Source organism: Harpia harpyja, chromosome 2 (genome assembly GCF_026419915.1).
Source record: "Harpia harpyja isolate bHarHar1 chromosome 2, bHarHar1 primary haplotype, whole genome shotgun sequence".
NCBI classification, from domain to species: Eukaryota; Metazoa; Chordata; class Aves; order Accipitriformes; family Accipitridae; genus Harpia; species Harpia harpyja.
Genome location: NC_068941.1, coordinates 17,025,627 through 17,053,045, shown reverse-complemented (window position 1 = coordinate 17,053,045; position 27,419 = coordinate 17,025,627). Strand labels below are relative to the sequence as shown.

The following is a 27,419-nucleotide window of genomic DNA, read 5'->3' as shown; positions in this document are numbered from 1 at the left end:
TTTCAACAATCCTGGCAAAATTGTAATCTGATTCTTTTTCTATAATAATTAAACATTAGACAATACGGATACTAGAGAGAAAGTTATTGCACACTGCCACATATAATGCCAACACAAAATGTACTACCTTTCAAGCCTGAATTATGCTACCTAGTTTTAATGACAGATGTAATTTATTTCCCAGCAATTCAATCTCTTTGTCTTTAGATTTCTTCAAATCTTTTATTTTTAGGTCTGGTGGTATGCTACTTTTTTCTGTTTAGGTCTGGTGGTATGCCACTTTTTAAATTAGAAGTTTGCTTCTGCAACTCTTCTTTTGACTCCATCTCTGATGGTAACTCAAAGTAGCTTCATGGCAAAGAAGAAACATGCAAAAGATGAAGAAATATACTAAGAAATATTTTAGCTTTTCAGCAGTATCCTTCAGCCTATCATGATTTCCCCTAGTTTTCTCTTTATTCATCTTTGGTCAAGAAGTTGAGGAGTTCTCTTTCTATATCTCACATAAAAAGTAGTTCTTGTTATACTTTTTTAAATTCCTCTTAATGTGTTATCTGCTGTAGTTTATACTCCTTTTTACTGGACTCATGAATGTTGGATTTCTGTATTCAGCAGGATAAAGAGATAAATCATTTGGGTTTTCTATTTAGCAACACTTGGCTTATATTTCTCCTACTGTTTCTCTTTTTGTTTTTAGGAATATCCCTGGGTTTTGGTATACCACTTCTTCACCCATAAACCTGTGGGGTTTAATTTCTCTTATTTTCTGTGCTTTAGGTCTATCATTTCATTATCCTCTTTTTTCCATTTTTAAGATTCCTTTTCTAAAATTTAGTATCACAATAGTAAATTAGGACCTTTCTTCCCACGGAGATGTTAAACTTAATGAAACAATAGTGATAATTTCTAAATGCCCTGGCTGGAATCAGTATTAATACTTAGTATTGATATACTTAGGTTTGTATGTTCAAAATACGACACAGACAACCAAAAAATAATTCCATTCCTGAGAAAGATATGAGCGGTGTTATCTGGATTTTAGAGGTTAGGAAACAGCAAGGGAGAGTGGTTTGCTTAATACCATGCTATGAGTCATTCTGTGGGCTGGCCTCTCAGCTGCAACATCTCTGAGGTGCCAGAAGAGCAGGCTCTAATGTCAAGGTAAAATACAGGTGACTACAAGTAGTTTTTACAATGCTTTTCTTTTTTTCTGTTCTTTGCTAGGGCAACTATAATGAAGCTTTTCAATATTTCAGTCAGGCTTCTGAGGCAGCAAAAACTTTAAATAATTTGCCTTTAGTGGATGAAACAAAGACTTATTATGGCATTGCAAAGGCTCATAAACTGATGGTGGCATTTAACAGCCATATAGAAGCAGAGGATCCCGTCAGCCTCAAGTACCTGCTGGCATGGAAGGAGAACAGAAGTGACATGTGCACTGACCCTCTTACAGTTGGTAAGACATTGGTTATGAAACACATTAGTGCTGTATTGTCCTCAACGGCTAAGTCGTTTTTCTTGTAGAGTTTTATTAAATTATTTCCTGGGTTTAATCCTTGTACTGAATGGAGGTTAGATTTACTCCTTCGCGTGCTTATTTTAAAGGCTGAATTAAATAGGTTTAAATACGACTTAGCAGGGAGAAAGAGATAGTAGTAGTTGCTATGGATGGTAACATACTTTTTTCAGTGCTGTTTTCAAATACATCACAGTTAAGGGCAGACAGTAATGTATTAATTTAGCCAAGTATCATTATTTTAATCTTTAAAGAAAAAAAAATAATAATAATCTTCATTTGCAGTCAGTTTTTCAAGTGCATCCAAAAATAAGTTCCCTGTTACTAAAAGTAAGAAGTAATTTCTGCTTGACATAGCGGACATAGTTCTGAATTCAGAAGAACATGCTCTTTTATTTTTGGCATCCTTACACTTGACGTTGGAGGGGAAGAAAAAAGAAAGCAACTCTATGATTTCTTCACTGTGTTTCCTTGTCTCAGATAAAGAGTAGAGGACGACTTTGTGCAGAGTAGACCTCTTTCTTCATGGGTTAAATTTTCTTTACTTTTTTTCCCCTGTACTATATGTTAATACAAGACAAAGTGAATCATGCATTATCTCCAAGTATTGATAGTATTAATCTGTATTGTACTGGCGAAGGAAAAGGGGTAAGTCTACTCCACCTTAAAACTTTCCTCTCTGCATTCCTGTGGAGACTGTGAATCTGGAGTACAGTGGAAATAAATGACAGCTGGGGCAAAGTCATAACATGGAACTTCAGAGTTACTGCGTGCAAATTCCCTCAGTTATCTTACTCTCAAAGACAAAGAACTGCTTGTCTGCTGTTTTCTTGTGTATCTTTTCCTTTCATAGAATTGGAACAATTAAGTATGGCTTCAGTTGTGAATTTTGTATATAAAATAAGTGGTTAATAGCCTTGTAATTGAAGATGTTGGCAGTTTAACAGGAGCCAGGATACCAGAGACAACACTGGAAGCAACTGAGAATTGTGGAATGAGGACATTCATTGGCATGCTGAACAGATAACAAATTAGATAGCACTCTGTTTAAAGTTCCAGTGATGGTAACAGGGCAGCTCTTCCTCAATGAGAATGTGTTTCTTTTCCAATGACTATATATATTTATGATTTTTGCCTCAATAAGTGAATATCCAGCACTCTACAGATTTTGATGGCTGGCAGAGTTAAGTGGGTGCTTGTCTCCTGCAAGGGATAGTAGGTTTCTAGACCTGTAGTGGGGATGCCAAGAATTCCAACAGGGACGGTCGAAGAAGAATCCAATGTCAAGCAATTTTATATGCATTTCGTATGAGGATCATTAGCTATAGCTGATGTAAATAGGAGGCCAATAAAAATCAACAATGGCAACAGCAAAAAAACCAGGAGCCTCAAAGAGATAGGATGATCTTGGTATTTTCAACTTGTAGTTTACATCTTGCACCTAAAGAGGTGTTCTGTTCAACTTTTATACATCACTTTTTCCAGGCAGTTGTGAAACTTATTTATATCCTGAAATTATATGTGCCCCTTTAAGCTCAAGCTTCATGCTCCTCTTTAACAGTACTTCAGGGATAAAAAGAGTATGATTAGAATAGCCCTTTATGTCCTGGCAAGCACAGTACCAGTAACAAGTTTTGCCTGCTGAGATTCTCATCCTTCTGTATTTCTGCCTAGTTTACCCTCTGTTACTTTTGGTATTACAGTTTTCATTTTAGTTCCAGTTAACTCCAGGAACCCTGTGGCTACTGCATATTTAGCAGCTCTTCCAGTTCAATATCATTCTTCTCATTAGTGCTCCAAGCTTGCTCTCATGATACCCAGATTACATCCAGGAAAACATAGTGTCACACTGTCAGCACAATCTGTAACGTTCTTCATGTGGTGTGTGCCAAATCTCTCGTACTGGCATTACATTTTTAATATCGTTGTCTGGCAAAACATGACCTGGCACCAATTCAATATTAGGATTCACCAGCTTTGAGTTTCAGGTGCAGCCTTTATCCTACCTTCCAGGAGAATGCCTGTGCATCGTATGATGAACTCATCACTTTGGAAATTCCTGCTGTGATAATAGGACAGTATTTCTAGCTCTTTCAAACAGCTCAACATCGATAATCTACTAGATTTTTCTCAGTCTTTTTGAGGATAAAACTGCTAAAGACAAGACACAATGGTAGTTCTTAATCCACAGGGGAATTTAATGAAAGGAAGAAGGAAGGTAGTGAGCTTTTATTTCTAACTGTTCTGACTGAATAATTTTTCTGTCACAAAAAAATAAGAGTAGTTTCTGTATTCTTAGGCAAAAGAAATACTTAGGCTAGTGGAGGAACAATGACATTTAAATTCAAGTACAGCCATATACCTTATGTCTTTCAACTGAGGCTTATTTTCTAAATCAATCATTTCAATAACCAGGCAGGAAGAACCATTAATTACTCAATTTACCTCAACATTTATTAATAAAAAGGATGTTTTGACCAAAGTTGTCATGGACAAAAGGGATGGGATTGTCACAAAACAGTGTTTATAAATACAAAGGAGAATGTCTTTCTGTCTGCTGCATTTGACTCAGTCACCTGACTTCACTTACAAGAGAGTTATTTATGCCATTGTGAGATGCCACTGCAAGACCAAATACGTTTTTATTGATCTTTTTATGTTTAGTCAAATGTATAAAAAAATAAATTATCAGCAGAATCAGTAGGCAAAAAGGCTTGTGACTCCATGGTAAAGCCTAAAAAGGAACCCACAGCATGACTAACATTGTCATTGAAAATATTTCACAGATCTTTCAATAAATAATCTCCTGACTTGCTGCCTTCTAGAAGGGAGAAGAATAATTAAAGGTGCTGAAGGCAGGAAAATTTTGGATCAGATTTTGGATATTGATTACTTGAAATGCTGACCAGGAATTGTGTTTTCTGTGAATCTGGCAATTCTCAGCCCAGGTCATTGCATCTGGCAGGCCTGTGCCTCAGCAAGAGACCTTGGATGCTTGAAATCATCTAAACGCTTCTAAGAGTAGACATAAAATGTGTTGTTTTCCTCATACTAGAAAGTCTTCAGTTGTTTTCTTGAGAAATGTTTTGTGCTTTTGACCACAATTTAAATTTACATTTCTTGACTTCAGAGATCTTTGCAAAATTGACACATTTTACCATAGGTTTTCTGTGTCTGTTTTGTTGGGGGTTTTTTACAGTAGCTACAAATGCCCCATAAATGATTGTCTTACCCATATCATCAATTGCGAAGTCTTGTGATCAGTGGAATTATCTTGTACCATCAACTTCAGCATGATCAGAACTTTTTCTAGCATTCCACACCTGAGCAGCCTTCAACGTGATTTAAAATGCATGCACCAGCTAAAACTATAGCTTGGAAAATACAGTCCAATGAGCTTTTGTTCTTAGTCTCAAATATGTAGTTCCTCAGTATTCTTTCTCCAGCTTCCTCTCATAGATGTATGGAAGTGTACATTCCACAATGTGAACGTGTCCTTTTTCTTGTGTAAAAAGTTAAATTGTCATCATAGCAATTTGCAGTTTTAAAAGCTCTTTGAGATGTTTTATAGTCATGTGGTGGGTTGACCCTGGCTGAACGCCAGGTGCCCACCAAAGCCATTCTGTCACTCCCCCTGCCTCAGCTGGACAGGGAAGCGAAAATATAACAAGGGGTCGTGGGTCAAGATAAGGACAGGAGAGATCACTCAACAACTACTGTCACAGGCAAAACAGACTCAACTTGGGGAAAATTAACTCAATTTATTACCAATCAACAAGATTAGGGTAATGAGAAATATAACCAAATCTCAGAACACCTTCCCTCCACCCCTCCCTTCTTCCCAGGCACAACTTCAGTTCCAGATTCTCTACCTACCCCCCCTGGTGCAGGGGGATGGGCAATGGGGTTTACAGTCAGTTCATCACATGTTATTTTCTGCCGCTTCATCCTCCTCAGGGGCAGGACTCATCACACTCTTTCCCTGCTCCAGCGTGGGGTCCCTCCCATGGGAGACAGTCCTCCATGAACTTCTCCAACGTGGGTCTTTCCCATGGGCTGCCGTTCTTCATGAACTGCTCCAGCGTGGGTCCCTTCCACGGGGTGCAGTCCTTCAGGCACAGACTGCTCCAGCGTGGGTCCCCCGGGGGGTCACAAGTCCTGCCAGAAAACCTGCTCCAGCGTGGGCTCCTCTCTCCATGGGTCCGCAGGTCCTGCCAGGAGCCTGCTCCAGCGCGGGCTTCCCACGGGGTCACAGCCTCCTTCGGGAACCCACCTGCTCCGGCGTGGGGTCCTCCACGGGCTGCAGGTGGATATCTGCTCCACCGTGGACCTCCCTGGGCTGCAGGGGGACAGCCTGCCTCACCATGGTCTTCCCCACGGGCTGCAGGGGAATCTCTGCTCCGGCGCCTGGAGCACCTCCTCCCCCTCCTTCTTCACTGACCTGGGGGTCTGCAGGGCTGTTTCTCTCACAAGTTCTCACTCCTCTCTCCCAGCTGCAGTTTCTGTCTGTCCCAGCAACTTTTTTTCCCTTCTTAAATATGTTACCACAGAGGCACTACCACTATTGCTGATTGGCTCAGCCTTGGCCAGCAGCAGGTCCATCTTGGAGCCGGCTGGCATTGGCTCTGTCAGACACAGGGGAAGCTTCCAGCAGCTTCTCACAGAAGCCACCTCTGTAAACACCACCCCCCCACGCCCCCCCCCCCGCTACCAAAACCTTGTCATACAAAGCCAATACAAATCATTTTTCTGTAAAAGATGCAGCTAGCACAAAATTGTGAGTGTTTTGAAGAATAGAGATCTTACCAGGTACATTTTAGATTGAGCTTGTGTGTGACTTTGTCATTCATTAATAAAAGGATTATCCCTAAAGAATGGTAAGTTGGAAGTGAGATATGAGATCAAAGATTACACTAAATGAATTCTGTTAACATTTCTCTACTATAACTTACCACAGCCATGTAATTTATGGGCCATTTTGGTGATAGTGTCCAACAGTAGAACAGTCTGCTTCATAATGTGATAAACTGCTTTTTTACTGTCTCTCCTTTCTGAAGTACACTAATTCCAGGAAAACTTCTAACATTACAAATCTTGTCTTTCCTCCATTAATAAATTATCTTAGTTATCTCAAATGCATGCTAAATAAAACTGTTATGCCATGGCACTGTACCCAAAATGCTTGACTGTACTTTAGCAAATCAAAACCAATCTTCATCAGGAACATGCATTATAAATTACACTTTGCCCAGTAAATGTTCATCGGCGGTAGCAGATTTTTTGATCTGAGAACATTTAAGAGAAAGAAAAGATATGGTACACTCATCAAAACTACAAAAATAGCAAGTCTTTGTACCTTACACAGATATACATCCATAAAATAGTTCTTATATGATGTCAGTGGAAAGGTAGAGGCTTGTGTTAGCAGGTTGCTTTCGCTGCATATTTCATACCTCAAGCTCTGTCATAGATTTTGGCATCCATGATGCTGATGTGGGACTACCTGAGTTGTGCACGTGCATGCACTCCCTCAAAGCCACTGTTTGTGTCTGTTATATTGTTTGGCTCATTTATTATTTAATAAGTTCTATTCTGCAGTTAGCACGTACAGAAGGCAAATATATAGGCTTGTATAGTGACTGAAATTAGCATGCAGTCTTAATATTTTCTTTTAACATGTTTCTTCTTGAAAATATATTAGTGAGTTTTGTAACTAACTTGTTGAGTAAAGATAATTAAATGTAAACGCTGTCAGTGACAAAGTAGCTAGACTGAATTTGAACAGGCCAAACTGATTTTCTTCCCAATCGCTGCTGTAAAGAGGATGCGAATGCTTCAGACCCTCATTTTGGGAGGCAGAGAGCATGCCTGTGCCTCCCAATGACCCTCTGGGCCCCTCCTGCCTCTCAGTGGTCTGTTCGCTGTGCAAGAGTCTGGAGACAGGATCTGTAATGGACTCTGCTTCAAGCTCTACATGCTTATGAATTATGTCAATAGCGAGTTAAACAAATTGAGTGTTTGTTTATTTTTTTCAGAATATATTGTTTATATGACCAAAAATAATGTGAAATAGAAAGGATTTTAGAGACAGATTTTGGTGTTTTCTCAGAAAATACAACTGAACATGAAATAACAGAATTATACACTTGTTCACACTGTTAAATAAGAACTATGATTTTAAATTATGGAAAGGAAGTGTGTGACAGACTCCAAGGCTGTCTGTGTGCCAGAGGCACAAAGGCTCACTTCTTAATAAGCATGTTTCGAAAGTTGCTCAAATGCTTCAGTGTCCCCTTCTGAAATTCACAGGATGGCTTCTGCACATTTTTGTGGGGTTTATCAAATAGAATAATTTGTCCATTTCTGGAAAAACACTGTGGTTAGAAATGCCAAAATATATACATTTAGGAAAGTGATTACCAAAAAAAAAAAGTTGAGAGGTGGTTCTGTCATTATTTCTTTTTTCCTTAAAATTTTCTAAACTTGTACTGCCTGTTCTTATTCACATCACTTAGCACTCATCGGGTGCTGAATTTTAGCTTATCTCACTTTTCATCGTAAAAAATCTCAATCATTTTTTTGTACTGCTGTACCTTTGATATTAATGCAAAATACCTTAAGTAAATGTTGAAAAACAGAATGCTTACATATAGGTGTTGATGACATGGAACAGGTGTGTTTCAGAAAACTGGCTTATGTGGATGTAGTTCATATATCTTATTTATTATTAATTGGGGTTTGGTTTTTAAGTATTTGATTAAGTCTGCATAGTGACATACTCTGATATTTTTAGAAAGTGAGAGTGATTATTGCTTGGAATCAAGTGTGAAGAGAAGAACCGAGGGTGATGGAGGTTTTTTGGCACATTGTGATCAGTGGCCAGACACACCAGATTCTCAATGAAGAGTCTGAGAACGCCATTTAAACATCTATGTCAGTTTTGCCATGAGTGCAGTAGCTTGTTCTGTTTTCTGCTGATGGCTGAAGTTTGTATGAAAAAACATGACAGGCGAATGCTGATATTCAGTGTTCTTGTGCTTTGTACGAATGCACTATCCAGGTTTTTTTCCTGTGATTTCTTTTTAAATACTGCCTTAAATAATGGGGAATTGCTAGACAGGATCAGATCTAGGCCAGGTCTGTGGATTGGCAGTACCAGATTTGAGAGGAGGGTTCACAAAATATTTTAATGTTTAACCATGGAGTAATGTGTTAGGAGAAGTTTCTTCATGGTCTGCCAAGAGTTGGCAGTTCTTGTATGTCTAAGTGGTGTTATAACTTCAAAAAGTTCACTGTCATCCTGTCTAATGTGATTGTGAGTGTTCTTGTCATCTACAGTTATATAAAAACCTCTTAACCAGAGGAGAATTTGGATCTCAGCTAGATTGTTCTTCCATCTGATACTTTCTATGGAAATGTCTAAATCATGCCGTGCATTTGCTTTAGACACATCCTGTGCTAAACATTGTTGGCATCCAGCTGTATTTTCTCAGACAAGCTTTCTAGATCAGCAGAAAATGGTTCCCTAAATAAGGTGAATTGTTCTTTCTTGTGGAAGAAAGATGTTGGAAGTGGTGTTCAAACTACAGTATATTGTCAGACCCTTTAGTGTAGCTTTGTGCACTGCAGTGTCAGTACTTCTACCGAAAGTGGAGTTTCTTACCAGTTTAAAAAGTGAAAATTCTCAGGGAAGAAGCTCAGTCCTGCTCTGATTCTGTAGGACACTTGACCGGTGCAAAAGAAATTGAAGCTCTTGCCCAACCACATTAGGTCACTTCTGGAGAAATCCTTGATTTGAAGGCACCTAGACCTTTTAGGTTTGCCTGCAGTCCAGACCATAAGAATGCATTGACAAAGAGAAGAGTTGTAAAGCAGAACAGCTGGCAGCTGCTGTGCTCTCTGGCAGTCCCCTGATGGTTGCAGGGCCAAAGGAGGAATAACCAGCTGGCATACTTTGAAGTGGCCCTAGGGCTCCTCTGCACGTGCCCATCATAGGCCCCTTTCCTTTGCTGCATACACGAGCAGAGATGTCTCTGGTGGTTTTATGCTCTTGTTCTCAAAGGGAAAATTGATCCTCACGAAAGAACCAAAGAGCAGACTTTTATGTTTTTGTTTAATATTGAGAAGGTTGTTGTCATTTAGACTTCATAAAGAACCTTTTATTGGTGCTGTCTGCAAACATGCCAACTGAGAGAGATTGACCTCAGGCCAACATGAAAACAGTTCTCTGCTGCAAACCCTTCCTTACCAAAAGCTCTCCAACAATCTTTGGACACAGAAAATCAAAGCCAAGACAAAGAAACTGTATTCAGTGCATATTTTCTGTAAAAGAACCCTTAGGTCATCTCAGGAGTCACAGTCAGTGTATCAAACACCTTCCTTCTCCTCGGTCTCCCAAGCCAGCTTTCTTTTCTGCATCTTTGAGGGTCTTTTTTCTGAGATGCCTTCCCCTGCCTAGACATATCCTTTTATGTTCCTCTTATGATGAAGTAACAAATTGCTGTTTTTATTAAGACTCTGTGGTCTGAAGATAGTCAAGATTTAAATGATTTACATTTAGAACGAGCCAATCTATTTTCAAAAGTGAAGTGTCATGCTTCCACAGTTAATGTATTTGTGAAACCGTATTTCTTTTGCCCAAACATCCACCTCTCTTTTTATTCTTTTCTGTAATCATCAGGAGTATTTTGTGATTTTTTTGGAACCATTTCTGAAACAGTTATTTTCTTTTTGTTTCTCCTCCTTCCCTGTCTGTTCTGTGCCCTACTTCTCTTTTGTTTTCTCTCCTGTTCTTCACTTTTATGTTGCAAATCATTCTCTCTCCCTTTTTGGCCCCACACCTTCATTCCAAACCCCAATTTTATGTATGTTTCCCGTCAATGTTTAAGGAGCATAAGTCAGTTACCTCTGTACCTAGTAGCTAGCATTTCAATCTATACCTTATTAGGTACATCTTTTGTGCTTGTAATAGAATCAATAGGGTTTTTTTTAATAGTGGTGTTTCAGTTTTTTCATACTTACCGTTTTGGCACTGTTCTTCATGCTCTGTGTTTTTTATTATGTTGTGATCAGAGAGTACACTGGAATGAATCACACTTCATATTGAGTATCTTGGTAAGTTGGTTAATAGAAAATTGTGAAGTATCAAAATAGCTTTTAAAGAGATCTTAATCACCTGTGCAAATGGATTGACTAAGTTTAAGTATACAACTAGGTGATTAATTACCTTAAAGATCCAAATGCATGCTTAAGTAGATGACCATGCCCCTAGGCTCATCCACTTGTTTCTACTCAGTCAAGCATTCAATATTATCTGTAATACAGAGTATTTCCATTGAAGGGCTCATACAAGTCTTGCCACAGAGCCAAGTAATTATACAGTATTTTCCGTAGTGTGTCATACAAGTACATCATTTTGAACATGTAGCTACTATCCTGTAATACTGACATTAATAAGTATCAGATAGAGTAATTGATATGGGGAGGCCAATTTGAAATTGTTCTGAATCAAAGTTGTTTTTCATATTTTTTTCCATGGTTGCTACAGTGTTTTAATACAGTTCCTTTTCCTAAAAATTCTGGCATATTTTTTCATTTTTGAGATGTAGCTGCTATGGATGTTAGTCAAGCACGATGTAGCTGGTGTCAGCTCCTGTGGGGTATTAATCTTCTGCAGCAGTTTTTGAAATGGGAACTGCAAGTGCCCAGCACCTCTCATATCTAAACCTTATGCTTATTCATATGCTAATGATAATGTCTGCAAAAGCCAGTACTCAAACCGTGTCTTTTTTGTGAAGGTGTATTTCATACTGTCTGATATTTACAGATCACGTGAACATAGATGTTGAGCTGTCCAATTGTGTCTACACGTCTCAGCTGGGCAACTAAGTGATAGTACGGTGCATTCAACTCGTTGCTGATATAAAATTGAACCTGAAAAACAGAGGATGAGTATGCCATATAGTAGTCTTGCTCAGCTCATGTTGGGCACCCAAGGAATTTGAGGAATAGGAACTCCAGATCAGTAGCTGGTGTCAAGAAAATCAGAATGTTATAGTTGGTAGGAACCAGGAGGGGAGGGGGATGTATACTGCACGGTGTTGGTAATTCTGGGCTGTCCATTGACTTCTTATCCTGGGTGCAGCACTTGCAGCCCTCTGTTTACCTTACACTTTTGTTCTCCTGGTGGAAAATGTCACTTCAGGGTGCTGTAGAGCCCAGTCCTTTGACTCCAGAACCTTTCAATCGCTGAACAGCGTCTTGAGATGTGTGATTCCCTGAGAGTGAGCTTATCCTCACTGGTACCTTTAGCTCAGTTTTGAGAATAATATTAAAACAAATTCTATTTTATTTTGTTGATATTCATACAAGTATGTATGCTTATGCTGCAGTAAGAAGAGAATTGAGGTGAAACATTGACTATTTTAAGCATTAGGAAATCAGCTGATATACTGGAGGATAACTGGGTTTGTGTTCTTGTCATCTCTTCTATATCTTGAAATGGCTCACTGTTTACATAAGGGAAAGCAATACTTCTGTTGCTGTATTAAAACTCTTAGTAATGACTGCAACACGTTAGCTGTGATTACCAGAAAAAGATTGTTCAGAATAATGACTTTGAAATTTGAGTTAGATAAATTAAATTTGGTTTTAGTTCAAAATAAAATATTTCTTTCTCTCACATACTTTGATAAGTTTTTAATGATTGTACTGCAATTATATGAGCTGTTTGAAAGGTAGCCGTGCATGTGGAGTATGTGTACATATATATGTACAGACAGAGAGAGAAACTGTATGGTAAAGAGGAAAATGTTGCAAATACGCTAAAAATTGTGGACCAAATACTGCTTTTTGTTATGCCCATAAAATCTTGTTGACTTGAGGGGGAGTGCACAAGTGTAACTATGAGCAGAATTTGTCCCTTTTATCAGAGATGCGTTATCAAAAACATCTAGGTCAGCAGAGGTTCAAACAATTGGGTGAATTGCGAGGTATGATATTCCTGCTGGGGAACATAACCTAGATAAAAGGGAGGTTCTGACTGAAGGTGTTCTAATAAATAGATTTTAGTATATTTTATTTTGCATTTCTAAAGAGTGTTGCTTGAGCATTTGTGTTGAGAAGCACTGGAAAATATATTACTCACTAATCATAGTTGTAGTATGTTTAAGGAATGATCATGAAACTAAAATCTGGAAGACGGAGGAAGAGTTCTAATACATCCATAGGAAAATACGGGGTTAAAGTGGACTATATTTTAAGCAGTGTTCAGTTGACTTGCTGTGTGGGGAGAGACTGAGCAGTCCTGGCTAATGACTTGTAGGTACTGAATCCTCAGGTCTCTCAGGTGGTTTCACTCGACCAGTTTCAGCAGAATGATGAAAAGGTTGAGATAAAATAAACTGACAGTTGCTACTCATCGCAGGCAGCAAGCTGTACCCTGGCAGATGAGACCCTGGGAGCCCTCTTTTTTTAAACAAAGGCTTTCACTGCAGTGAGCAATGAACTCCACACAAAAAGGGAAAAGGAGAGAGAGATTGGCAGCTGGTGACCGACAGGAGGAGGGAAAGGAGGGAAACTGAGAAACACAGCAATTGTTGGCTAATTAGAAGCCATTCCCACCTACTTAATACCAACCCATTAAGCAGAAAACACTTTTCATCTTACTATCCCTGCTACGCATGACATTATACTCCAATCAATACCCTCCCACTGGCTGCCCCACTGCCCACAAATGAATACATTGCAGTTCAAGAATGCAGTAATTGAGTTGGGGCAGTGAAACTGCAGCTCACAGTCAAGATCTTTCTCTGAAGATATTAATGTAGTGTTTGTGATGCTTGGATAAAGAAATCAAATCCCTATATTGACAGCTGTCAACAACTGGTAAATGGACGAAGTCAGCAATGAATCCATTTTAACCTTTGATTGAAGAGACAATAAGTGTTTCTTTTCAGAGTAGTTTTTTACTATTTGAGTAAGAGATCTAGGGGTTTTGCACCCAGATGTTTAGATTTTCCAGGGCATTTTGCACTCTGATCCTTGGTTTTACCTACAGAAGGTATATATGCACATCATTATGTACATGCAAGAATACATCTCTGTATCAATACATCTCACAGGCTTCCCTGTTTTCTGGAAGGTTTTGAGGTAGCCCTAACCTTTTAAAAGCATTTACAGCTTCTTGCTTTTTTTTTTTTTTTTTTTTTTTTAGTTTTGTAGGCTACATACACTCGGGCTATTTTTTTATTTCATTTTAAGTCCTACTATGATTTTTAGGGATTGCCTTAAAACGTACAGTTTGGTCCATCATAGCACATTGTGCAGCAGGTCCAGGACCTTACATTTCGATCATTAGGATCTTACATTTAAGTTCTGCATTTAGATTCTCGCAACATTTTTTTTCAGATTAAATCCCTTGTTCCCTGAGCCATCTGGAGGTGGTAATACTATGCACAGTCTGCAGCACAAAGTAATACTGTGCAGACTGCAGTATAATTCCTTCTTCCTGCCAGTTTTGTCACCACAGAATCAAAAGAGCAGGACACTGTTACTCTCCCTCCTTGCTTAGACTGAAGAAGAGATCAGTGTAAATCTTTTGGAAGTGCTGGAAGGAGGTTCCAATCCAACACATGACAACTCTCCATCCCTTTCAATTCCAAAGTGAATTGGGTATCAATTCAGGAACTTAGATTCCTTACAGTGCAAGTTTGAAACCATCTTTTCAACGTAGATAAATTGCGTACTGTGACATCTGATATTTGGAGAAAGAAACTACCATCATGTGTACTCTTCACTGTCATAATAATATTGTGGCATTTGCAGTATGGCTTTTCTTCAGAGGCTGTTTGCTAAAGTACTTCTTACACACATAATTGTATAACGCGCTGTTAACTTGCCTAGCTGAGCCTTGAACCCTTCAGTTAGGCATTATGTATGTGCAATAAGTTAGCCTACTCCTGGAGGCTCTCACCATTTCACAGCTTATCTATATCTGAGTAAGAACAGTTAAAGCTGAGTATAGTCAATAAGGCTGACACAGTAGCAAATGTTTTGCATCTTTTGAAATTGCAAGCCAAATAACAACAAACTGCTACTTTGTTGCCTCTTTCCATTTGTATTATATTTTAAGCCTATTAGTATAATTATCATTAATTTTCACTGAATTCATCTCGCAATATTGTAAAGCACCTTTTCAGCCACCCTCTTTGTATATGCTTCCTGGGTTTCTTTTGATACCTGTTAATGACAATCTTAGAAAAAGATTTGTCCTCAATACAGTCTGTAAAGAGGAAAGAATCATCTTCTGATGGAGAAAGCTGGAATCTTCACCACTTGTGAAGATGCAAGTACCCAAGACATAGGAGTTGGATATGATAAAGCATGGAGACAGAGGATACTTGGATAGGACAATCAAAGCTACATTCAGATTCTGTGTAGGTACAATCTGCTTTTTAAAATAACCTGGTTCTAACATTTGTTTCTGTAAACTATGGGACTTAGATTCATTTAAACACAGAGGTGTACAAGTTCAGTCTTACTTTGACTAGATGCCAGTTTGAAGGATCAGAGGCAGGCTAGGGAAAATGTGAAGAGCAGTTGGCAGTCTTTCTGTTTCTCAGTGCCAAAGCCTGTGGGGTTAATTTGAAGATACCCAAATCACCTTGGCAGCATCATCTCTAGTCTTTTCCAGAACTGTGGAATTTAATGAACCAGGACAATAAACATAGGATCATAGAAAAATAGTAATGGAAGGGACTTTAAGAAGTCATCTCCTCCAGCGCCAATGTAGGAGCAGCTGTATTTATGTCATTTCTAAGAGAAGTTTGTCTTGCCTGTTCTTAAAAAATACCTGGCAATGGACCTTCCGCAGCATCCATGGACAATCTGTTCTAAAGGGTAAAATGATGCAGGAAAAGGAAAAAACTAGGAAGTTTTTCTTTTGTGTCTGAAGTTGTCTGTAATTCAAACTCTGTATCTATTCTATCCAATGAGGACTTCAAATTCATTCCTTCTCTCTTTGCAGTAACCTCAGGGAAAGGAATTATCTGACAAATGCTGGGGTTTAGAAGAAATTTTATAGTGATTTCTGAAAAGGATGGTTATAAGCATTACTTAGTCTAAGTATTAGGTATGATAGAATGTAGTTCCTTCTTATGAGCACAACTGGTGGAAGGAGGTGGAAAGAAGACACAAAGATCCTGTTTCCATTTTATTTATTTTCCAGCTATATTGTCAAGTAAGACTAGTCCCTATCACTCAGCTGAGCGCAGTAGATTGGTGTCTGCTCCAAAAGGGTAGGAAGAACAAGGGCTTCACCAGCAAAAAGTAAACCAATGCAGAGGGAAGCATTGCTGCTTATTCTTAAATGGTCTCTAAGTGCTGAGAAGCTTTGTTATTCAAAGTCTTTTACATAATTCAGGACTCTTCTCCTTACATAAGTTTCTAAAGCAGGAAAGCAGCTAGATTTCTGAATTCATCTCATTGAGTTAATCCACTCATACTTCAACTCTTCCTAGAGATGCAACTGAACTCAAATGAAATGCTTTAGATATTTATGATTGAGGATGTTTCTTCTAGAAACCTAGATGTGAGATCTGAACAGTCTCTTTATCCATTCTAGACTGTATGTTTTGATACTTCAAAAACCAGACTCTGATTTTTCTTCAGGTTCAGAGTTCAGTAATTGAATCCATATCCTCAAATAAATAAAATTACGGTACCACTGTGTGCCTTCAGAACTCTCGATTCTCATAGAGCTGTACTGAGTCCTGTTTTGCCAGTATTTTGTAATGAGAAATCAAAATATTTACAAGCCAAATGGCTCATCTTTTGAGCCCTTATCAAATGCTTTTATTCCCTTTTCATCAATTCTTTTTTTTCCTCCCATGGCAACTTAATTAAGGGGTTTTTTTTCTGATCTTAGAGCCCTTTCTGATAGTCTTACCTGAAATAGTTCCCTAGCTCCATGTTCTCAAGTCAAATTCTTTTCTGTATGTCACTCCTCTTTCTATCCTAACTAAGATATAACCATAGCTGCCTCCGTTAGTAAGAGCTTCCTACAGAGAATCTCCTAAGTTAGAAGCTGGCAAGGCTATTGTTTGCATAGGAGTCATTCATGAAAAAAAGTCTGAGGTTATATTTGTCTTCTGCAGAAGTTATAACTAAGGGAAGAGAGTAGAAAAAGCATCAATCTTCAAATAGATCAAATGATCAATAAAACGCACTCAAATTGCATCCAGCAAGCATTCTGCTCAAGGAGACACTGTTTCAGGAAAATGGCTTCATCACAGTTGAACAGGAGTATCCTGTGGAAGCAGTTATGGCCAGGCAGTTAGTTGGTCTTCCATACCATGTGAAATAGAGGTGTGTTTGATTTTTCTCCTACCAATTTCAGTCGTCTCACTCCGCTGCGAATGCTCCAGATTGATAGATGGAGCCTCTCTGGAGAAAAAGGATGTTTCTTTCCCCTACTTACATGTACACCAAGCACTGCAGAGACACATATTGGTTTGGTTTTTATATTGTGAGATGCCACTGTGTTTGGGGGTGTTTGAGAGAGGGGTGTTCCTAATGGAAAGAAAGAAGAAAATTGTCTATGAACATTGCCTATTGTCAGACTTAAAATGAGATATGTTGTCCATTATTGATTTCCATAAACTTGAGCTTTGCGTTCAAATCCTTGAGTCTTCAGTGCCTCTCCAGCTGTAAACATTTTCAAGTATTTGTCTCTAAGGATGCATGTGTGGGACCTGCTAATGTCCAACATAAATAGTCACATTTAGTTAAGGGGAAAACATTTTTTCCCTGACCTTGTAATTTCAGTGTAGAGAGAACTTTGTGGTCTAGATATTAAGTAGGCTGTTGCATTTTATTTGGACTAGACTGAGGTTTCCTATGTGCCAGAGAATCTCAGTCTCCATGGATAAAACAAGGGCTTAAGAGCTTCTGAAGTAATCATTACTTAGAAGACTGAAGGATTGTGCTCTACAGCTTCCTGAAAGCAGATGAAAAAAGCTTCCCTCCATCAGTGTTGTTTTAATTGTGATTCTGAGTTGTTAGCGGTTGATAATGTGTTTGGTTGCTGCAAGAGTTGGCTGAAACTTTATTTTTTATTTAATATTTTAAATGACAGTTTTGATTAAAAAATGGATTATTCATTTCCTCTCCCCTCCCGCCCCCATAAATTCAGCTTGGGTTTTGGATTAATCCTAACTCTTCCTAGTTCTTTCCTTACTCCAAAGTTGTCTCCATTGGCTGATTTTGGTGCAGTTCTCCAGGCTGCATCTCCAGACTGCACAAAAGAAATATATAAATACATATATACATATATATATACACATATATATATATATATGTTTGGCAATTGCCTATGTGGTAATCTTCCCGGTTTTCATACCTACCTGAAACCCATCAGGTTCTTTCATGTTTGCTTTGCTACACACAATTTCATTTCTCTAGTTTGAGATTTAGCCAACTTTTTATCTGCTGAAAGTAAGATTAACAAATCATTATCAGCAAATATAATCACCGATAAAAATTGGCCCTTAGAACAATCTCAGCTTAAGCCACAGTGGCTCAGTCTGAGTAGCTGCCTCGAAGGGCTGGGTTTGACTGGCTGATGGTGCATGTCTTGTATGGCATACCTCCGATGGTGTAACTTCTCTGTATTGGCACAGCATGAGATAGAAGTGAGCAACATTCCCCTATTGCAAAGTCACTCTTTCTTCCTCATCTTCCTGTCATATTAGCGGTATTGTAAGCAGAAATACTTGAAACTACAAAGTGTGGGTTTTAAATCAGTTTTAACTGAAACTGCAGCCACTAATGGTAATTTTTTGTGTATTGCATGTCACTACAAGGAAACTGAGAATGTTCATGAACCTTCAACAGCAATCTTTCTGTAAATTTGAGATTGTTTTAAATTTAACCTTAAGGTAATTCAGAATTTCCTGGCTTTATTATGCTCACTGGGGGGATAATTGCTGTTATCATTTAACTGTTTTTACACACAAATCCCTGATACAAACTCAGCCTTGATTACATCAAGTGCAGTTTTATACATGAATGATTGCAGACTTGTACTTGGGCCTATCTTGATAACCAGAGAAAACTATGAAACAGTTTAAGACATTACATGTATTTATGACCAATCCACGGTATCCTTTTGAAAATCACCATTTTTATTAATCATTATGAAAAGTAAGATCTTTGATAGAAAATTGTTTCTTAAGGAACAGAGTACTGTCTTGGAGAGCAAAGTGTAAGAGACTTAACACATGAGGGGAATTTTGGTACTTTTAGGTCAACTCTTCATGTAATTTATATAGAAAAAATAGCTTAATACTGTTCTTGCCCCTAATTAAATGAAATTGGTATTCTTTCACTCAAGCGCTTCATTTAGCAGCAGTGAGGTGTAGCAGGATGTGAAACATGAGAAGAGAAGAAATAGTTTCATTGTAAGCTGAGGAACAAGGTCCACGAGCATAAGCCTTTACAAGTAGTCTTGTCTTACCTAAATGACGCTTACACAGCACAGTTAATATTCATCCAGTAGTGGCTCTGCATCTTTCCATTGGAAATAGATCAAGAAATTGTCTTTGAGTAAGAACCACAGGTTGTTGAAATAGTATATACACCTCTTTTCCTCGGAACTGGGGGAGCATGCCTTTCAACTCTGCTTTGCTTCCCCTACATTTCTTTGAAGTTGTTACGAGCTTCATGGGGGAGTCCAGCATGAGCAAGATGCGGCCCTTCCTGCAGGCAGGCGGAAGAAAACCTCATTCTTCATTTTGTGTGCGCACCCGTACCATCCTGGACAGCAATGCTACACGGGACGCACTTGCAAAAGAACACTCCTCTCTAGCGTGTTACATCAAGACACTGATGCAAACCTGATCTTTTTAATCCCCCTCTCGTGACCGTCTATGGGTGTTTTGTTTGCAGGAGGTGATGTGGGGCGAACCACGACCCTGGGGCAGGGGGCTGAGGGCAGTGGGTGCTTGCAGCGGGGCTGGGAGCCGGGGTTAGCCTTTAGAGGGTACGCTTTGATCCCGCTGGATCGCACAGCAATTTGCTGTGACACAAGCAAGGGAGCGGGCGAGTACAGCTGCTTGTGCCTGAACAGCAGCATCACATGCCAGCAGCCCGCTGTTGAGGCAAGGCTCTCATCTTATGCAATAAACCACTTCGGCTTATGTGTACTCTTCAGAGATGGAACCTGCCTCTTTTTTTCACTGAGTTGGGTGTTAGGTATTCAATCAGTGTTCAGATTTATGCTTTAGATGCTCATGAAAGAGGATGCTTTCCTTCGTGTGCCTGTCAGTGGTGATGCTCGCATGCAATTCTTCTATTTTTGGAGTTATTTTCTTAAAATATTAACACAAACATCCTGCCACGTAGGCAAATCTGTGGAGATACTGAAATCTGAAGAGTTAAGAGATTTGCAGTATGAGGTTTTATTTTACCCTTTGACTTCCTTATAAATTCTTTTTTTTTTTTTCTATAATGTGAAAGGTGTCTTCAGGAACATAGCTTATCATTTTCCTGTGATATATGTGTGCTTTAAAACGTGGTCTAAATTTGCACAGAGAAAATCACGTTCAAGATCTAGTAATATAGTTGCATTCAAGACAGAATAAAAGGCTTATATTACTACATCTGATTCAAAACAACGGCTTAATTGGCCAGGAAAATGTAGTTATCAGATGATAAAGATATGAAGTCAAGGGCAAGATATGCCTGAAAACAAGCATTTTCCTGCCTAAAATTAGGCAAAGTTAATAGGTTAAATTTTGTTTATTGAATAAGAGATCCCAAAGTTGATTGATATAGTAATTTCAGTGTTTGCTATGGCAAATATTTAGCTCATTATCAGTTTTAATAGCATTTTGCAGAACAAGCCTTTTCTTGACATGCAGAAAATACTATTAAATTTCCCTGCATAGATACATTGTTATGACATGCAATAACTACTTGAATATAAAGGGGATTAATAATTTAAAAGGTGTTAACAAATTAGGGCCATCATTAAAAATAGACTTTGAACCATTTTGTAGAAAAATCAGATTGAGGTAATGCTCCGCTCTTATGATAAAGAATTACAGCATTAATTCTGCAAAGTGAACTTATTGCTCCTATTCGTCTCCAAAACCCTGGAGCATTAAAAGACAGGAAGAATGAAATGATCACTGCGTTTTTTCAGGCACAACAGCTCTAATATTTCCATCACAGTTTCACAGCTCAGCTTGCATGGTTGTGCTAGAGGAAAAAGCCCATAAACGTCATGCTTCCCTTTGTTTTGTTTTTGCTGGTCTTATGAAATCGGGTCGAATTTTTTCAGACAGTTTATATTTATATACTGAGAATTTTGCTTGTACAGCATCTGTGCAGAGTATAAAGCAAACATTTCTTCTGTATAGAAGCTGTTCTTTTCTTGATTTTAAAATGTAATCCTCGGTTTTCTTTTGTGTTTTGTTTTTTCTTTCTTTGCAACAATTGATGACCAGAGGCATTTCAAGGTTGAATTCTTGTTGGTTTGCAAATTATTAATTTGCTTTCTTTCCAACTTGAGATAAACAGAAATAAGATCACTTTTGAAGCCTTTTCTTCATTGTTTCATATTGCATCCATGAAACATGCAGAAAAATTAATCCTTTTTTTTTTTTTTGCATAAGTGTATTAGGAAATACATTTGTGACTCTTACTCATGTGAGTAATCCCTGCCCATATGAATAGTTTCACTGCAGTAAGTGTCAGGAGTGGACCCTTATTCTAGAAATAGTTCAGCTGAAAGATTTAAACAAGCTTTAAAAGGCTAAGCTTTTCTATCTGCTCCATTCCTCTTATTGTTTTCTTTCAGATGTATTTTGGAGACAAAAAAAATAATTTCTGGGATTTAAGTAATAAATTTCACATTTGGAGGACAGAGATACCAGGAGCTCTTTCAGGCCCTGAAGGTAGCAAAATATTTGTCCTCTCCCTCTCTCTTACTCTCACTTGCCACAGCAGTCATCTCCCTTCATAACATTTTCCTCTCATCCCCCTTCCTGAGTTTTCCCTCCCCTTCCCGTTGCACTTTCTGAGACCACCGAACCCAGATGGTGCCCACACTGTTGCCAGGCCCTTGGAGGAACTGGTTTTGTTATACCCACCTCTCAATAGCTGTACTGAGGAACATGCCAGAAGTCCAGTGCTGAGATATGTTTAATTTTGATATTATTTTCTTTCCAGGGAATTTGTTTGTCGGCACTAATTTTTTATCCTTAAACTCAAGTCTCCAATATTGGCAATGGTGCAACATCGAATTTAAATAAAACAATGAGTTTCCAGTCATCTAGCTGTGATTTTAGCAGTCAGATGTTGTCAAAGCACCAATCAATAAATGGTTAAAGCATTGTCTATATAGCACCTCTATTCCTGCTAATACTGAAAAATTCATAACAGCATGACATTTTTCAGGCAGAAGTGCGTATGTTGGTGCAGACAAAAAGAACATCTCCTTTTATGTACCAATATACCTGTGTTTGATTTTTTTTAATCACACAGAATGAAGTGTGATGGAGAAAGTAGAACATGTAGCAGAGGAGAAAAGATTCATGTTCTGATAAAGTATAAAATAAGAGTAACTGTGGGAGCGATACAGTTAGCAAGGGACATCAAGGATAACAAACTATTAGTACGTTATTAGCCAGAGGAAGATCAAGGGGAGTATTAGTCTGCTATACAACAGAGGGGAGAAACTCTTAATAGATGACCTAGGGGAGGCCAATGTGCTTTAATGCTTTTTTTGCTTTAATCTTCAGTGAAAAGGTCAGCTGGGATCATGTGGCAAACAGGGTTTATATCTGCCACAAAAAAGCAAGATCCAAGGCTAGAATAGGAGAAAGTAGGCTAGAGAGTACTTAGAGGAGTTAGATCTTCAAATCAGATGGGCCTCAGAAACTTCACCCTACAACACTTAAAAAACTGGCTGGAACAATCTTGAGGTCATTAGCCATTTTTGAAAACTCATGGAGGTCAAGTCAGGTTCCAGAGTAGTGGAAAAAGACAAACCGATGCCTGTTTTTAGAAAGGGAAAGAGGAGGAGCCGCCAAGGAATTTCGGGTAGATCAACTTAAGATCCTGTCTTAGAAAACTACCAGAACATACAATCAGATGCCTAATAGATACCTAGGAGAAAACAAGGAAATGTGCGACAGCCAAAATGGATTTGCCAAAACTAATTGTGTCGAGCCAAAATCATTAACAGGGCAACAGGACTGCTGGATAAAGAAGTTAAAATAAGGAGGATATATATGATATAGACTGTCTGAAGCTTTTGACATAGTATTATACCCAACATTTATAAGCAAGTGAGGAAGCAGGGACTACATGAGCCTACTATCAAGTGGGCGAATAATGATTATAAAAAAACCTGACTATTAAAAGCTATCAGTGGCTATTGTTAGAAATGGTAGGCTGTTTAGCATGTGCTTCTACAGGGATCTGAGATACAATACTATCTTGTATTTTCTTTCCTAATCTGGAGGCTGGAATAGAGAGTATGCTTCTTACATTTGCAGATAACGTGAACTAGGGAAGGAACATAAGCATTCTGGTTCATAATATCGCAATTCAAAAGGATCTTGATAAATTGAGAAACACAGGTTGTAATGTTCTCAGCATTAGTGTGTATATGTGTGTGTGAGTATATATAATGAAGAATAATCAAGTGCATAGTTATAAAAAGGGAGCAAGTACCAGTTCTATAGAGCGGAAAAAAAAATCTAGACGCAGTAAATCACCAGCTGATCCTGGATCAACAGTGTTAAGCTGTTGTAAAAACTGCAGACATCTTACTAGGGTATTAAAAAATGATGACTCGTGAAGTAATCCTTCTGCTCTAATCAACACTGATAAGGTCTCAACTTAGTATTGTAGCAGTTCTGGATATCATGCTTTATGAAGTATGCAGACAAGCTGGAGAAAGTTCAGAAAGGTTGAAAAGGAAAGAAAACATTAATTTAATGGTAGATTTTTGAGCTTCTGTGTCTACAGAAGAGACCCAGGGAAGAGACAATAGCAGATTTGAGATACGTAGAATTTGAAGAGGGGGAGAAAATAAATAATGATCTTTTCTCTTTGTCCATGATAGGATGAACTAAAAGTAGTGGGCCGGAAAAGGCAATTACTGGAAGGATGCTTCTGATAGGCCACTGGGAAAAACTTTATAACAGTTTGAGGAGTGGACTGTGTGATGTCCATTGTAGCCACGTGTTTCAATGGTTTAGGGGTTGCCATTGTGATGAGGGTGACTTTTATATATATTTGTTTATTCATGTCAGAAAATACAGATAGCAGCATTCTCAACATGCTGTAATTCTCAAGATAAGGCTGTGAAATGCCAGTAACAGGATCTTGTGGCCTAGCAGAAAAAAAAATAAAAAGAAATTCTTTTCTGGGAATAAAGAAACTTGCATTTTATTTGAAAATAAACACTCATCTGCTAACAAAGGTTGGCTAAGAATCGTTTCATTTCGTTGTGCCTCAGTTTGCCCATCTGTGAAATCAGCTTTAAGATGTTGATATTTTTTATAAAATAGCTTTCCAAAATACTTCTTGACTTGAGGATCGTAAGAGACAGATATTCCTCAACTGCCCCAATTCATCCCCTCATCCTTTCCTCCCTGGAAGCTCTCCAGTTCTTTCTTCTCTTCTTAACCCTGCTCTTCTCCTCTGCAGAAACCATTGCAAGGCTACCAAAATACTGAATTTTGTTATCCCATAGATTCTTAGGGCAACAATATTCAGGTCTGCCTATTGTTGAAACACCTGGAATCAGCTTCCTATTCAGGTTTAATGTGAGGGAAGGCTACAAAGACTGAGTGAAATCTACTTTTGCCTCTTGGGAGCAAAGTTCATAGCTGCAGTTTATACTCTTCCCTCCTTCCACTGCCCTTTTCTGCTCTGTCTGACTAGAATAACAAACCAGCCTTTTCATCCTGCTTGAACAGGCATTACCATGTGGTCCTTGTCTGCTTTCCAGCCCAGGACCATTTCGTCTCTTCCCATTATCAGGCTCTGGGCTGCCAGGACTACAACTAGTAAATCAATCCTTTGCATTTTCAGGTTTTGTCTCAGTATCTCCTTCCAGAGCATCATCTCTTGGGGCTTAAAGCCATGTACATGACCTCACACTAAGTTGCTATTAATGGCACTTTCATGAATGTGCTGACTACACAGTACAAGATTTTGTTGGGTTTGTGTGGTTTTTATCCTCAGGTGCAGACATTTTCAAATGCAAATGTTCAAGTGAAGAGAATATATATATTCTAAATTTGTGACCTCCTCTTTTGCTATTCCCTGGGCTGCATGCCCCAAAACTGACAAGCCTGTCTTAAGGGAGCAACAGCAGCAGCACGCAGTGCCTTCAACATCCTTTCTGCATAGAACCTAAGGGCTAACATTGGCAGCTCTGGCTAGAAAGGGTGGGAGGCTAAAGTGTCTAGCAGCAATTTGGTATATTCCTCAGGGTTTTTTCACATGAATGGTTTGATTGAAAACAAAATGGGAACTATCGGTACTTGCGTGTATGTGTGCATACACTGATGAACATGCTTTTTTCCCCAAATGCTGAAAAACTTCCACCATATGAGAGAGTCCTACTATTGTGAGGAATACTGAAGCTCCTAACCCTTGAGCAGGAGTTATTTATAAAAACCTGAATATGGCATCCCTGTATAGTTGGGACATATGTCAAGGAGGGGCTCCAGGGCAAAACATTCCGGAGAGTGGTGCACAGATCCTGTTTAAAAGGCAGTGAGAGCAGTTTACAAGTGGTAGTGTTAGGATCAGGAGTAGCTTGTAAGTAAGAATTTGGGGTGGAGGTTATTCCTACTTTCTTGTTCTTACTTCATTTTATGAAACTTTCCTGCTTCTCCAAGGGCAAGTCAATCTTGCCTTGATAGGTTTTCCAAATAATGCACTGTATAATTACTGTTTTAAAGCTACTTCAAGGTAAAATGTTCTGGTATATGCATTTTTGAGTCCTAGAACCTCTGGTAGTTAGCATCTGAAGATGACTACATGCTGTAACTGAAATGGTTGTTTCCACGGGCTGGTATCGACCAAGAGATGTATTTTCTTGTTCAACATTTTATATGCATACACAATATTGTTTCTCTTGCTGCCAAGTCTTCTGACATAGTATGATTTTCATTAAAATTTATTTTTCAATTTAAAAATGTTTCTGTGTTAATTCAACTTTAGGCATAGGTAACCAACAAGGAAGATGAATTTCACAGAAATTCTATTGGGTCTGTAGTGTTTTCTCCCTCTACTCAATATTAACGGATCTATAGCCCAAGAAATTAAGGCTTTTGAAGGTAAACTAAGCAAATAGAAAATCGGGACAGGGGTTGTATGTTGTAAAATATTAAATATTTGAGCATTTGTCCATGTCTTTTGGCCTCTAGAAATTACAAATATTTATAGGTTTGAAATTCAGACAACTATTTGAAAAATGAACTGAGTACAATACTTTATGTTTAAACTGTATCTGTAATTTCACCAGTTTCCTACAAGTGTTTAAACTATTTGATTGCTTACATTTCAGAGGAAGAAGAGCAAGAGGAAAGGGCTATAGAATGATGGAAGTTGGTTCAGAGTCTGACTTAATAAATGTGACGATCAAATATGAGGATTTTTGGAAACAGAAATAAGCGATGCTAGCCCGAAGGCTGAACTTAATGTCAAAGAGGGTGTTCATGCAAAGTAAAACAGTGTATCTAGTAAACTAGAGAAATATCATCTTTGGAGAAAAAAATCTCTAAAGATTTTATGCCACTTTTAACAGACAACAACAAAAAAGCCCTAGCTGTACCTCAGGATATGATCAGTCTTTTTGAACTGAATTTGTTCAGTGCTTTTTTGTTCTTCAGTGCTGTCTGCAAGCATTCCCTGTCTCAGTCATAAGGCTCAGAGTTTGGCAGTTTTATTTCTTTGTTATATTTTCATCATGTGAGATAAAAAGTCATGGATGAGTGATATAATGGAAACAAATGTTACCTGTGTCTGAGCAGGAGGAAAAAAGCCCTCAGTTGCACTGAATCTGTGCTCTTATTCTTTCATAAAATTGTTTGAAATTTTTTGAAAATGATAGGTAACTTTTTTTTTTCTTCTCTGCTCAGCCAAACTGCCTCTCTACCAGAAGTGAAGTTCAGTAGCCACCTTAGGAATAGCATTTCTCAGGATAGCTGAGGTTGAGGCTGTTGTAGGTATGATATGTTCAGACTCCGTAGGAGGGGATGAAGGCTGCATCGCTCTCGAGTAGCCCCTGGAGGTTAGCTTGGAGCAGCAGTACAGCTTTGGAGGAAGCTGTCAGCCCTCTGGGCTACAGGGATGTGCTGTTTTTAATAAGTACATTGCACAAGACAGTACCTATGTGTTAAAGTGTGTTTTCTCCCAAGAAAGTCTTTTTAAAAATAATGATTAATAAGTCCAAAGCCGCATAGTTAATTCCCGAAGAATATAGTGTGTTCAAAATACCAAACAGTCCTAGATGTTTTAAACATCAATAGACCCTAAATAAAATACATTCTACAGATGGGCAGTTTGGCTTATCCCTTGCTCAGAGATTTGAATTTGAGCTCTATTTGTTTTTACAAGTTGTGAAGGAGTTAGAGATATGAAGATCATTTCATTCCATTCAACGGTGGCTCTTCAGCTAAATAATATTTAATTTGATTAGCCAGCATATTCATTTGGGGGGGAGGAATTGAGAAGAGTATAAAAATAATAGATACTATCAATAAGTATGCATTTTCTAGATATCACAATGCCGTATATATTTCAATGAATTGCTTTTCAGAATGTGGAGTGCAGCAGGTTTTGAGGCTATTGTATATAACTTGTACTTTCCGTT

General features: G+C 38.4%; 1 protein-coding gene across 1 annotated transcript in view; it reads left to right on the top strand.

Moving 5' to 3' along the window:
- The window catches only part of TTC29 (tetratricopeptide repeat domain 29), a 151,545-nt gene that overhangs the window by 96,127 nt on the left and 27,999 nt on the right, over positions 1-27,419 (top strand). The window contains exon 10 of the mRNA XM_052815364.1: positions 1,225-1,456. Within this exon, the coding sequence (XP_052671324.1) occupies positions 1,225-1,456 (232 nt within the window). The remainder of the gene's footprint in view (positions 1-1,224; positions 1,457-27,419) is intronic.